The sequence below is a fragment of the Gallinula chloropus genome, assembly GCF_964237585.1.
Source record: "Gallinula chloropus genome assembly, chromosome: 5".
Lineage (NCBI taxonomy): Eukaryota > Metazoa > Chordata > Aves > Gruiformes > Rallidae > Gallinula > Gallinula chloropus.
Window position 1 is genome coordinate 59,469,631 of NC_140090.1, and position 14,480 is coordinate 59,484,110.

At 44.5% G+C, this 14,480-nt stretch overlaps 1 protein-coding gene across 7 annotated transcripts in view; it reads left to right on the forward strand.

The window, feature by feature from the left end:
* The window catches only part of CAMK2G (calcium/calmodulin dependent protein kinase II gamma), a 114,934-nt gene that overhangs the window by 83,574 nt on the left and 16,880 nt on the right, over window positions 1-14,480 (forward strand). For 5 of the 7 annotated variants that reach the window (XM_084265490.1, XM_084265484.1, XM_084265487.1 and 2 more), the window contains exons 13-14: window positions 2,062-2,102; window positions 11,255-11,287. In XM_084265490.1, the coding sequence (XP_084121616.1) occupies window positions 2,062-2,102; window positions 11,255-11,287 (74 nt within the window). The remainder of the gene's footprint in view (window positions 1-2,061; window positions 2,103-11,254; window positions 11,288-14,480) is intronic. The other 2 variants (XM_084265485.1, XM_084265488.1) reach the window with 1 other exon arrangement.

Consider the following 14,480-nt stretch of genomic DNA (forward strand, 5'->3'; position numbering starts at 1 on the left):
ATTTTACCTGCTTCTGTCCCCAAAGACAAACAGGAGGTTCTGGGGAAACTGCAGGAACTGTGAAGAGTGAAAAATGGTGCTTCCCAGCTTGTGTCTGGGTCATTCCCAGGACATATGGTGGTGTGGTTTCCTTTCTCTGATTTTTTTCCCCCCCCCACTCCCAAGGATGTCCCATTTGTGATATTTCTTAAGTTGCAGAATCTCTCACTCCTTCTGAAGTGTTATAAGGCCGTAACAGTTCCTTGTTTTCAACAGTTGTTGTGTGAGATGCCTTGATGTATGTGTCGTATAAATGCTGGACCCCTTTGACCCTATGATCACCATGTTCTTCTCACTTGCATGTGAAATCAAGCTGGTCTTCATTGCGTCTTGAAAGTGGCAAGAATTTATGTTAGATTAAGCCTTGCAAGGCTTTAGTAGGAGTGCACTCAGAAAGGAAGCTGTTGAAGGCAGAGGAGTTGTTCGTGTCATTTTGTCTACCTTTACTTGTGTGCACATTTGGACAACCTCTGCATTCTTAAATGTTTTCTGAGAGCAGGAATGAAGATAAAATCTTTATCTAGATTTATATTTGCAGTAGGAAGTAGAATTAAGAAGACCAATTCAGAGATTTTAATAAACTCATGTGGGGTGCCGCCTCTTTATTTTGAGAAGATGCTGTAGTCATTTGCAGCAGCTCGGCTGATGTTGTACCATTAATCCATGCCTGTAGGTCATGTGGAGGGGAAGGCAGGGTGGAAAAGGTTTGTGATATAAACAGTTGCTGTCGCCGTTCACGGCGTGGCGACCTGGTTCAGTAACGGCACGGCAGCCACACTCTGGCCACTCGGGCCATCAGCATGCAGACACCAATGTGGTGGACAGCAAAATGGCGTTTAATGGTCGTTGCAACAGCCTTATATAGCTTACATTCATGACATCACTTCCTCCTGCTTACATCATAGGCTTAACACTATTGGCTACCTAAGAAATTCCTGAGAAGGTCCTAGCAGGGTTCTAGCAGTGTCCTAAAAGGTCCTAGATTTCCGTACAGCACGACATCTTCCGAACGCCAGACCCTAACTACCTACAAGTTGCTTGGATATTGCAAAAATGTCTTTCCCTATAGTTGCTCCTTCTAGAGAGAGACTGGGCACTGTGCACAACTTGGTCAGCATGTCTTTGGGAGTGAGGTATTTCAAAAGTCATGAGAGTGTTGTCTTAGGGGTTGCCTCTTCTCTAGACCTCATCTTTGCTGGAACTAAAATCCAGGTCAGGTACCCAGATCTGTATGTGTCTCAGCAGCTGCTGAGGTGTTACCTGTGTATTGGTCCTGTAGGTCTCTAGCACGCTCTTTACAGAGGCTGAAACAACTGAATGCAGAATCACTAGGTTGGAAAAGACCTTTAAGATCATGGAGTTCTTCATGAGTAGGCAAGCTGTTTTATATCTGGTAGGATTGTAGATGGGCTCTTACTGTTGATTGTCATCAATGTGTCGCTTTCCTGCAATTGATGGAATAGCTCCTTCTTCAGTCCCAAGTCTGCCTTCTGCCAGGCATTTGTTGTGGGTTTCCTGCGTGTGCTTATCATGCTTGTGCTTTCATTGCTAGTGGCAGTCATTCAGGGTGAGGACATTATCAGTGCCCCCTTTATAAGCATAAACCCATTATGTGAATGGCTGCACTTGAGGGTAAAGCCTTTGTCCTGTTGCAGAGATCTGGCAGATTTCTCCAGCTTTTCCCCCTGAAACCCCTGGCACTTCTGGATGCAGTCACAGTGTGCAAGTGGAGAACTGAAATTGAGGAGCTCTAAAGCCTCGTTTCACACCTGGTCTTCCTGAGATGGTGGAAGTAGGAGCATTTTTGCCATATTAGGTGAACAATAGATAGGATGGGTGACCCTCTGCTGTCAGGATGGTTTTGATGAGTGACTCAACCTGTTTTCCAGATTTCTTGCTGATAGAGAGGAATTATGAGAATGGCTGGCCTTATGAAATCTCATAAGGATTTGGAAGAAGTGGAGATAGAGAGAAAACAGTCTTGAAACCAAAAATCTGACCTACTTCTGCTTCTCTCCACAGCTGCCAAAAGCCTGCTGAACAAGAAGTCAGATGGAGTGAAGGTAAGTTCTTGCTTTCCTATTTCACTGTCTCTCCCTCCACCTGAACAGATGGCAGCTGCTTTCTCTGGTGCCCATCCCCTTCCAGGGTAAAACTGCACGCCTGTCTTAGGGCTGGGATTGTTACATTCAGTGTATCATTATGGAGCCCCAGGTGGGTTCTTACTGTTCCCTACATGCACCTTATGCATCCCACAACTAGCTAAGTGCACGATTGTACCAGCAAGACTTTTTTTCCCCTTTCTCAGAAGTACAGACAGTGGGTCAGTGTTGTGGATCAGAAAGACCAAGGACTTGCTTTGTCTCCCAACGTAGATTGTTGAAGGTTGAGTTGGGAAGAGGGGGTGGGAAAGGAGGAGCCTTCCAGTGTTCATGTTTGTACGGAATGGGAACTGGATCTTGTGTTAGAGTTTGGTCCATGTCCCTGAGAGCCAGGCACTCTCCCGTTCCCTTCTGAAGGGAATTATTTTTTCTCCAGTTTCACTCCTTGTGTGCACGGTCATCCTTTAGCTCTGGAGGTCAAGCAAGCCATTCCCAAGGCTGTATGCTGTTGCAGGCAGTAGCCCTTTGCCATCTGGTACTGGAGTAGAGACAGTTATGGGCTAGACCACTGTCTGCCCTTAACTGTCCAAAGGATGGGTGTCTTCCAAACCCTACTTTCTCATATCTGCTTGTGTGTCCACTTGAAGCCCAAACCTTTCTCCACGACCATTAGGTGGAATAGTTCATCTCCTGGTTTTGCACCATGGACAGACTTCATTATCCCCATGCTGGGGCGTCGACATGCATACTGCAGGACCAGCACGCTTGTTCTCTCCTGCTCTCTTAGCTCTTTTCCATTTTAATGAGGCTCTGTTTCCAGAGGGCTCACAATACAAGCAGGCTGCTGGAAAAAGAGGTGTTTTCAGATGAGTTGTTTGTATTTCGGGGGCTGTTCTAGTAAAACCTGCATTCTTGCAGTTCTGCTGCGTTCTGCCCTGATGACACCCAAGCCTTTGGTGTCATTTGACTAAAATACTATGTGGAACTGGTGTTCTTGGCCTAGGATACTTCTCTTTGAAATATGCCTGCAAGAGTGAGCTTTTGTGTTTTTGCACATACCTGCCTCTTGTACAGACATGAATCAAATACTTGTATGCTGATACGGCAGCTGTGTTTGAGTTGCTGCATCTGTTGATGTGGAAAACATTGCATTAAAATCCCAGTGGAATAAGAATGGAAGATCCCAAATGTTGTGAAGCAAGAACCAGCAGACACGTGCTTCTAAATTCCAATGTGACAGGGGAGAAGCAACTGGAAAAGCAGCAGATAACACACCTAGATAGATTTTATCATCTACCTAGAAAAAAACAGCGTTCATCTCAGGGCTCTTTATTTCTCAGGGAGTACTTAGGCTCTCAGGAAACCCTAGAGCTTGGGTCAAAATCTTCCAGAAATGGACAGATGATGTACACACAGCTTTTGAGGTAGAGTTTCCTGGCCATGAAGTTACAAGGGGACCTGTATGTTTGAGACTTCCAGCTCCATAGAAACCTTGTGCTGTTTGGTTCATTGAGAATGTTGTGTCTTCCTCTCTGAAAAGAGTAATGCTAGATTTGCTTTTCTAGTTGATTTGAAGTGTTCTTCAACTCTTCATGGTATATGTTGTTCCATATATATATAGCTATATGCCTAGATATATGTTACAGTTTAAGCTGGCAGGTGGCTAAAACAACCACACAGCTGTTTACTCACTCCCCCCTCTTGAGAGAATTGGTGTAGGGCAGTAAAACTTGTGGGTTAAGATAAAGACAGTTTAATAGGTCAGAAAAGGCAGATGATGATAATATCCAAAACAAGTGATGCACAGCACAGTTGCTCACCACCCCCGGGCCACCAATGCCTGGATAGTCCCTGAGCTGCAGCATAAACCCCTGGCCAAGTTACATACGAAACATGACATCATATGGTATGGAATATGCCTTTGGCCAGTTGGGGTCAGCTGTCCTGGCCGTGTCCCCTCCCAGCTTCTTCTGCATCCCCAGCCTCCTCGCTGGTGGGGCAGCAGGAGAAGCTGAATGAAAAGTCCTTGACTTGGTTTGAACATTGCTTGGCTACAAACAAAATATTAGTGTTATGTCAACATTATTCTCATCCAAAACCCAGCACTATACCCAATACTAGGAAGAAAATTAACTCTATTCTAGCCAAAACCAGGATAATAGTCGGATCCTTGTGATTTAATGAAAGGTAGATGGTAGAGCATAGCATTCTCTGTATGTGGTGAATGGGGTTCCCCTATGGGAACCTCTTCTCTACTTGTGTGTCACTGGAGACCTGTAGTCAAGAGTCTGCTTGCAACTTACATACTCCTAAATGTTAGTGCAGTCATGGTCTGTAGTAGTAAAGCAAGTGGTGTCCACAAGGAGCATCGCATGCTTTCAAGAAGGCCTGAGGGGCCCTCAGAAACATTGTTTAAGCTTCTGATTTTCCTCACATGACATCCATCCTCAGGTGTGGCTTTTGAGTCCTCATTTCTATAAGCTTTAAAACTTGGAAAGAATTATATATTTATTTTTAAAGCTGGTGTTTTGAGTAACACTCTCGCTCAGTAATACAGACTTAAAAGTACAAGTTGCTCCACCCACGATGCTAGGTTTGGACAAGACAGAGAGCAGGTAGTAGTCTGCATGTGTTTGCAGTACATCCTTAACACTTCTGTAGGATTTCTGCAGCCAGATGCTTATCTCCTTCCTTGCCCTGCTGTTTACATCTGTGGTGCTGCTTCCCATGGTCATCCTGTGGAAGTGTAGCCTTTTACCGCTTCCTTTTGGTTATTAGAAAAGTAATGCCACCCTTGACTGCTGTGCAGAGGTCTCTGTGCAGGTTGGTCGCCTCAGCATTGGGACCAGCCTGCTTCTCATGCATTGCTCCTTATGGAGGAAACTTGTCATTTTAGCCCCACTGATTTTCTCACCCTCTACAGCTGTGACAAACACGTGCCTGTGGCTGGTTCAGTTAAGAGAACCTGGTCTCACGTTATTTGGAGCAAGCTGATATTTTGCCCGTTGCAACAGTGCACAGCGCAGGTATCGTGACTTGAATGCTGAACAGATTTCCAGCTTTGTGGCAGCCTTTTCACTCCCACTTCCCATATAAATAATTTTGCATCAGATGCAGGTTTAGAGCAGGTGTCACATGCTATATCTTTGACTGTAGTCTGGCACTGACCAGATGCCAAGTTAGGCTGTTTCTCATGTTCCCTCCTTCATGTATCGAGACTCCTGGTTTGTTTGGTTGATGGGGTTTGGGAGACCTTTTTTGTGTGTATATGTGTGTCTTATTTCTTAAAACCATAGAAAATAAATCCTTGTGGAGATTTGAGAGAAAATATATTTCAATTGCTTCACTGGCTTTAATCTGATCCAGGGTGACTGTGCTCCATGAGAGTGTTGCCATAGATATCCCTGCAGTAGGTGATAATAGAAAGAGTATTTCTTCTACAAACTGATTACACAAGTGTAAAAATAAATGGCTTCAAGCCCACTGAGAAAAAAAAAATTGCTAGTTTGTCTTAATTTATGTTCTGTTCAAGGTAACTTTCCCATCCTTTTGGCTGGTATTCAGAACTGTCTATGTTAAAAACCTGCATTATTATACACTCCATTATAAATAGAGTAGGAATTTCTACTGCATAGTATTAGGTAAGCTTGAGTGAGACCTATACGTCCTCCTTGTGTTGTATTCCCAAGAACCACATGAAAATGTCTTGTCAGTTATCTGATGGAAGGTGCAGAATGGTGATTTAGCATGAATGAGAGAGGAATGATATATTAGCCATATGTGGTGATAGGAGCATCTAGTGTGAGTTGTGTTGAGCTGATAGGCAAGAAAAAAAACACATTTTTTGTTTCTACTGGAAGTGGCTTTGCTGAAGAAAGCCTAACACAGTAAAGCAGTGGGGATACATGCATTTTATATGCATCAGACCATTTTGGAGGGGAGGGAGAGAGCTTAAATCAGGAGGAGAGGAAGGAATCTTTTTAATTCCAAATATGTGTCCCCACAGTGGGGTTATTTTGATAAACTGCCATATGTATGACCCTCTCCTCTGGCAGATTCCTTACCAAAGTCTATTTGAAGCATTCCTGGTTTTCATTTTACACTGCTGTTTCTATTTCAAGTACTAATTCTGCTAATTGGTAGATATTTCATCAGCTTGGCACTTGAGAACTTTTCCATTATCTTAAATAATGAATGATTTGAACTGCCTTGAATCTTAAATTGTCCCTGCTTACCAAACCTTTGGTAGTGCTGCACTTGCTTTCTCCAGGCAGAATTTGGATCCAGGCAGATGGAGTAGCAACAAGGAAGGGGCAGGTTTTAGCCCCAAGGAACATGTTTTTCTGCTTCCAAATCCAGAAAGTGAGGCTAGAAGATACTGGGTGACAAGTTGCAGAGCCATGTAACATACCACCTTGTGGCCACCACTGTGGGTCCCAGGTATTTTTTTAAGATTCTAAATTTATAAGCAACTTCATGCAGCTCCTGTTTAAAAATTTTTTTACATAGTTTCCTATTAAATTTCCTTGCTTTCTTGTTCCCCTTTTGGCCAGTAATCTGGATTTGCCATCCACTGCAAGGTGAGGGGTTAAGGAATGGGCTGGGGAGACACCTGGGTGAAGATTAAGGACACTTTTATGCTGTGGATGTCTGTTCTCTGACCTTGTGAGGGTCTGGGCTCCCTGCAGTCAGTGTTAGACAGTCTTTTGATTTTGGTTTGGGGTGGTTTTTTTGGTTTTTTGTTTTGTTTGTCTCTGGGCAACTCTTCAGATAGTCATGTTTCCTTTTTTGCCCGAAGGAGAATTTGCCTTCCTACTAATATGTGAGGATGTGTGTGCTTCCAGTTCTGGCAGGGCCTGTCAGATCCATCTCTATAATCAGAATTTGTTAATGCACCAAGTGCTATTTTTAGTTAAATATGTAATTGTAAGTATTTTAAAATAAGTCTTTCTCAAAGCTCTTTGTTGGATTTTTTCTTCTTTTCCTCTTTTTTTTTAGCACTTTGGCTTGTGATTAGGAGATACAAAATCCTATCAATAATGTTTTGCAGGCCCAGTAAAACACTATGTAAATTGTAGCTTGTGGAGAATGCTGTGGGATGCAGGAGACTTTAACAGCATTGACTTGCAATGCTCTGCAAAATGTGTTGATTTTCACCTTGTCTCTTTGCAACATACACACTGTTTCCTTTCTCAGTAAAAGCTGAATAGCATGGCTGGAATACTAAAAATCCAGATTTTTTTGTGAGATAAGGTTAATGTTGTAAAACCTGCCCTTCATCTTGTATTAACTGCAGTGAGGTACCAAATGCCATGTGTTCTGCTGTTTGTAAGGAATATTGTGGTAAGTGTACATTTTATGCCTGGTGGGTGCTAGTGTTCTCTACCCTTTGCCCAGTGAAGGGTGTGTGGGGAAGGCAGGGTGGTCTGTACGCTGGCCTGGCAGCTGAGAAAGCAGCTTCTGACAGCGTGCCTCAGAAAAGGTCCTGTAGCAGCGTGAACCCACAGAGAATCCTTGGAAAATCTGCGAGGTCAAGTAACACCCATGCAGTGACCAACAGGAGTTAATGCCCCTGTTTCTGCACCTGGGCTTCGTATGATCTTAAAGCCATATTGTCGAAAGAGTGTTACGGTGAAGCTAAGTGAGGAGAACCCGAGTTCACCTGGGCAGCACAGTTCTGTGCTGAACTGTTTTATGCAGGATGCTTGGGTAATGCTTCAGATCTTTTTAAGTGCTGACATCCAGTAACACAATCTGCCCACCTTTCATGCATTCTCTTTTTTCACTGCATTGTTGTAATGCATAGAAACTCCAACTGAGATCAAGGGTCCAGTGTGTTTAGCACTGTAGCAATGCCTAAGCAGAAAATCCCTGCCTCTTAGCTTACAATTTAAATAGACAAGCTGGCAAAGGGCAAGAGAGAAGATGGGTTGACAAAGATGAAAAGATTTGCTCAGTATTGTGCAAATCTACTAAAGCAGAAGTAGAAATAGGATCTCAAATCACTAGCTCAGGCTGCCTCTCACTGATCCACTTGGAGTTCAACATTTTTTTCCCATCTTAAGTCTTTAAATGACTACACTCTCTATAAAAATGAGTTGCAGCAAGCGTGATATTTTAACATGGGGGAGACCACATGTAGAAGATAGAAGTGCAAAAAGCTGCTGTAAAAATATATCCATACTAACTGCCCAGATCTGTGAATGGGTCCCTGCCTAGAATGACTTTACTTCTTACAGCATTTTCTGTATGTATGTTGTATTTTCTATAAGTGCTCAGAATGATTTAAGCTTTCCATTCTTAGTACTGCTGCTGTGCTGCGTGGACAGTGATTCTTGAGGTTGTCTTCTATCACTTGCTGACTTATGTTTATTGTTTGCTAAAGCAGGGGTCTTCCTTAGGTGTCATTGTAGAGAATCTGATTTTTTGAGATGAACACCTGAATTTCAGACAAATACAGAAAAAGAACTTTTAACAAACATTCATCCCTGGGCTTGAGAGGAAGGTGCTGTCCAAACTACTTTGGGAGAATGTTTTGCTGCTCAGATGTTTGGAAATCCTTAAAGGGATCAGTGAAGTACTTCACTGTAAGCTCTCTGTCTGCCTTTAACATTTTTTTTTCATTCCCTGGGACGTGTCTACAGTGCCTAAATATACTTAGAGATGTAACTGTGCTATGAAAGAGAAAGCTCTGTCTGCAGTTAAACTAATGTGTTACCTTCCTTGCTTTGCTAAGTTGCAATCACATTACAACAAGAACAGCAAGTTTTGCTTACTCCACTGATCACCTTGGGAATGTGGCATGGGTGGCTCTAATGCAGCTTTTACAGAGGGGATTAGGAGACCGATCTGGTTTTAGTAATTTCCTTGTGTGTGCTTTGACTTAAAGTTTTGATGTTTTAGCACTTACTGCTGGTGCCTCATGTTTGCATTATCCAACTTGTCTTGACTTGCAGTAGTACTTTCATGCTCTGATCTTAACACAGACCTCACTCCCCACCGTTTTCAGATGTCGAGCTAGCTTTCCTTCCCCCTGTTGTTATAGCAGTGAGTAATAGTGTGCTGTCTGGGATTTCTACAATACATCATGCCATGTTAATAGACCAACCCCGTTTTAAATTTAGATTGTACTCTATTTAAGCTCTGATCTGTAGAGTGTGTCAGTGTTGCTTCTGCCTTTAATATAGGAGGGTCATTGTTTTCTGTATGTATGGGTTGGTTAGCTCTCCTCTCATATTGAACCTTTTGCTTGTCTCTTAATGTTTGCTGCCCCTTTTCTTGTTTCTGTAACTCACTGGAAATTTATATGAACTGCAAATGAGACTGTCTGCCTTAGAAGCTTCCCTGCAGTATCCATATAGCCTCTGTTTGTCTGCTGCAACTTGTAGGATATGTTAAAAATAAACCCTAATGTTTTGGAGCAGTTTCTCAGCTGGTGTGAATTTCTATTTCTCCAGTCAAAACTCCCTGTTGTGACTGGGTACAAGGATTCCTCTGGATTGTTGGTAGTCTACCAGCACACAAATACAATGCTTAGTACATTCCATTTAGCTCTAGCTTGAGCAAAAGCCTGTGGAGAAACTAAATTGTCCTAAAAGATGGTGAGAGGAATCACAAGGTTTTGAACCAGGTAATGGTAAACCCAGTGCTGTGCCTCTGTGAAGTGGCATATCGGTGAGCCAAATGATGAACACAGCAGTGTTTGAAGCCAGTTTGGAATTAAAGATCAGATGAGGCAGAAGGTTTGCTGGTTTGAGCCTGTGCAGGGCCTGCATGATTCTAGGCTGTATGGTGTGATTAGGAATGTGTCTCTGGGTAGAAGTTGAACACAGACACTTCTGAAAGATATGCCAGTCTGTAGGTGTGCTTGAGCTCTGGTGTAAGGGTAGCAGAGACAAGGCCTGCTTATTCCAGGTGAAAACCGAAGGCTCCATAAGTGTATGGAATGGGGAGGTAAAACTTCATGGCCTGTGCTGAGTTTAAGGCCTGCTCCAGAGGTGGGCTATGGCTCTGTGCAAGAGTCCAGGGTTACGCAGCTAGGCCCATGCCATCGTGGTTTTTGGCTGGGGTGTGCTGTCCTACAGTATTCTTTGAGCTCTGTAGTACCTCCCAATGAGCAGTAAGTAGCAGAGAAATACCCTAGGTAGTACCAAAGGAGAAGAGCAGACGGAAAGTATCTGTGGAGACAGAAAGGAGAAGGGGGTACCATTGTAATACTGAAAGACCTGCCGGGCTCAGTTTGGACAGAATGATGCTAAGAATATAGTAAAAGAGCAGAGAAACACATGCTGAGCCTGGTTTAATGGAGAACACAGTTTGGTGTGAAGATGATTTTGAAGGTGACTCAAGATGTCTGAGCAGGACTGGAGTCCCAGAAGGTTTGGTAGAGTTTGAGCATTGCTCCTTGTTCTGCTACCAGTACCTGAGAGTACAAGGTGTTCTGGCTATTGAGTGCCGCTTTGCCTTCCTTGCCTTTCCTCTGTGTCTGAATGTGGTTGCACCTTGGCTGTCCAATCAGCCCCAGTTTCTGTGTGAGAGAGCTTTTCTTCTCCCTGTGCTATGCACAGAAGTTCCCTCTTCTTTCTTTAGCCCTTGGGGATGTCCCTCCAGCTGTGCATGCCCCACGCCCACCTCCCACACACACACACTTTGACTCCAGTTGTAGACACACCTCTCCCTCCCACAGATGTGAACACACAGGGGGTTCCTTCATACCTCTTCATTGTGGCTGGGGAAGCTGCACAGTTTTCTGAGGTGGGAGAGCACATAGAGGTGCCACCTTGCATCCCACATCTTGTGTGTATATATGCTCCTTCCTCATCTCCCCTCCTTGTATCAGTGTGTGGGGCACCTATGTTATGACCTCGATGTTTGAGTGGAAAGGAGGTCTTCAGCCCTGCCCTTTCCCCTGGTGTGTAGTCATGTTCTTTAATGGTGACTTCTCTGCACCTTCTCGTGTGTCTGTGCATTTCTGCTGCTGCTTATACCTGCGCCTAAGGGAGCGTTATTGGCAGGGGGGCCCTCGCTGGCACACTAATGTGTGAAGAGTTTCTGTGCTTTTCTTCTCATCTCCTCTCTTCCCTTCTCTTTCCCTCTCTCAATGGTGTGTCCAGAAAAGGAAGTCGAGCTCCAGTGTGCATTTGATGGTGAGCACCTCCCGTAAGCTGCCTGCGATTCGTGCGTCCGCCATTCTCATGCCATGCACGCTCGGCTTGTGCTCATCACCCTACATAGCATGTCTGTGCAGGGGGGCGGTGGCGGGGGGAATCATTGTGCACTGAAAGGTCCATGTCCTCACTAAAAGGGCCCTGTGATTGTCTGGCCCCTGGCCAGTCATACAGTACCATTTTACGCAGAAAATCAACTGCTGGCAGTGCAGTTTGACCTTGCCTGCTCTGAGTGTGAAATGAAAAAGACAGTGGTTCTCCTGGGCTCAGCAGAGCAGGTGTATGCCTTGCCTGGACATGGGGCTTTGTCATTCTGTTGCAGAGGTGCCAAAAAGAGGAGCAGGTGCTTTGCCTGGTGTTGGTGCCGTCATCCTTGGTGGGAGCCCTGCAGTGTAGAACAAACTGGGAGTCGCTCCAAATGTGACAGAGACTGATGGGGCTCCACTGTTCAGATGAAATGTGTGGGCACAGCACCGCCGGGCAGCTCAGAGCTGCCGGTCACTTCTTTTTTTAGCATACTTACTGAAAAGGTTTGTCAGAGCCTTTATAATCCAAAACTTCCTTTTGTCCTGATCTTGTTTATGTATCCTAGCATGACCAAACACCCAGTAACTGCCTCCCCTCTCCTATTCATTTCCCTTTTTTCATCCATCCAGATGTTTGACATCCATAGAATTTGTCAGAAAAGCAGTCAAATCCACTCTCAAGGGAGCAAAGAGAAAATTGGCCAGTGCCATATTGTAAGGAGTTGTAAACAGCCCCCATTAGATGATGCCTTTGTCTCTGACACTGAAATATGAACAGTAACTAAAGTATAAAATTAGTTCTTGCATTATCTCCTCAGATCAGACAATATTTCTCCCCTATTGCAGTTAGGAACAGCAACATTATAGTACTAATAAAGCAGAATAATTTGTTTCTATGTCACTATCTGGAAGATACTCCTCCTCTTCCTCCTTCCATGACTGCTTAAAATTGTGTAAACACAAAAAAGTAATCCCAAAGTACTGCTTGGAAAAATGTGATGTGGGGGACTGGCTTTTCACCAGCCCTGCCTTTATGAAACCCCAGGGCAGGAGTTTGTTCTACCTTTCTTGCCCTTCTTCTCTGCCCACTGCTAATGATACTTAAATTCCCTCTGCCTGTTGTTTTAAAGCAGCTGGGATATGTAAACCATGCGTCAGCCTCAGAAAACATGGAAGCAGTAAAGGTGGCTAAATAACCAGACACAGCCTGTATGCTGGTACTTACTTCCTTCTAGTTGGCTAGAAATGTGTGTCCCTAGCGATATGCTCACTGGTCTGTTTTCTTTCTCTTGCACCCTCTGTGTTGTTTGTGCCTGTCTGTCTGTCTCTTGTCTAGCTCAGGAAGCGCTGCCAACTGCTGTGCCAAAACTAACCGTGTTACATAGATCTTAAGAAGGGCCTGGCACCTTTTTAGGTGAATTGGCCTCTTTTAACTTGAGCTGTACTGCTGTGAATTACCAAAGATCGTAGCCTGCACAGTGACTGGGATGTTGGCTGGCTGTAGGAGGGGGGGGGGGGGGGGGGGGAGGGGTAAGAGTTGGCTGTGGTACCTGAGGCTCGGGGAAGGGCAGTTGGGTAGGTGCCCACAAGACAAAAGTGTGTGTGGGAAACTCGGTATGTCACATACCTCCTTCTGAGAGAGAGAGACATGAAAAATGCTTAGGCTGAGTCTTCTGCCTCTTGCTTCCCTGGAACTCTGTCCTGGAGCGAACTGCTATGTGATTCTGGACTAGCAAAAGTGATACTCAGTGTTCTTCAGCCCACTGGCTGGGGAGAGTGTGATGGGTGACCTGAGTGTTCAGTGCAGCCTGGATGGTAGGCTCTGTGCTTTGTGTGTCTCTGGGTTTGCACTTTGTAAGGTGATGTCCCACACACCTAACAAGCTGCTGTCAACTTTTTTTTCAAAATAGTGGCTATCTGGATGTTTGGAGGGTTTTTTCCCCATTTGGTATTGGTTATAAAGCTGTATAAAAAATCAGAAGTATTTTTGTGTAGCTTCTTTCATGCTAACTTTATCTTTTTATCTTCTTATCCCACTAAAAAAATAAAGTGCTGTGCTCTTTTCACTGGAAGAGTTTTGGAAGATAGACCTATGCATTAGGATCACTATTTCTGAAGAAGTATGGAAACCTCAGTGCTGTGTGGAGGGGTGGACTCAAGCGTTGCCAGAAATTTGGTTGTTTATGCCACAAAATAGCTTGGAATTCATTTTTTCAGGTTAATCTGCTCCTCTCTTACATCCACAGCAGCCTTCTGCCATCAGGCTGGAAATACATGCAGTAAGCAAAGTTCTTGGAAGGCCAAAGTTTTAGGACAGTGCAGGGAGAACTGGAAGATAGGATGAGGCAGTAAGATGTAATTTGTAAAGTGTTTTTCCTTTCTTAGCTTTGGGGATGAGCATCTCATATGCTGGTGGGGGGGGGGGGGAGTGTTTCCTTGGACTTTTAAAGAATTCATTCCTGCCTCTCTCTTCTATTTCGTCCCCTCTCTACTTGCCCTGTCTCCCTCTTCTGTTTCTCCTCTCTACCCCTCCAAAGGGGATAGCTAAGCCGAGGCATGCTGCTTGTGAAGAATACCAAAGTGTTTGTAGGTGTGTATGTGAAGTCTCAACTTCATATAGGATCTGTCTGCGGCTGGCGTAATTAAATCTCTGGCAGACACGTTCCAGCTCAGCGTTTGAGTTCTCCGTTCTTCAGGGTGGTTACTGGGAGATGAGGGCCTGATGTTTTGCAGTATGACTTGGCGCTCCCCAGGAACAGTGGGATGGAGTGTAGGTGCAATGCAGTCTCACTGCTGTGAGCTCCCATCCAGTACCCCTGGTCTGTAAACCAAGGAGTTTGAGTGAGACTGCTGCAGTGCTGACTTGGACGTTGTTCCTGCTGTCTGGCAGCGAGCGAGCTATGTACCTAGTGTGGGCCTGAATCTCCAACAAGTGGCTGGATTTCTAGGCTGGGAGCTATATGCTAGTGGGCACAGGTTTGTCTTCCTACAAACACAGACATTGCTTGTTCCTGATGTAACTGGTGTACATTACTCAACGGGACATTTCTTTGCAGCAAGCTGGTGACTGCCTCAGTGTTGTGCTGTGGGAATGCAGAATATAGAGATTTTCTTCTACTATTACAACTACGACAGAGACTGAAGAG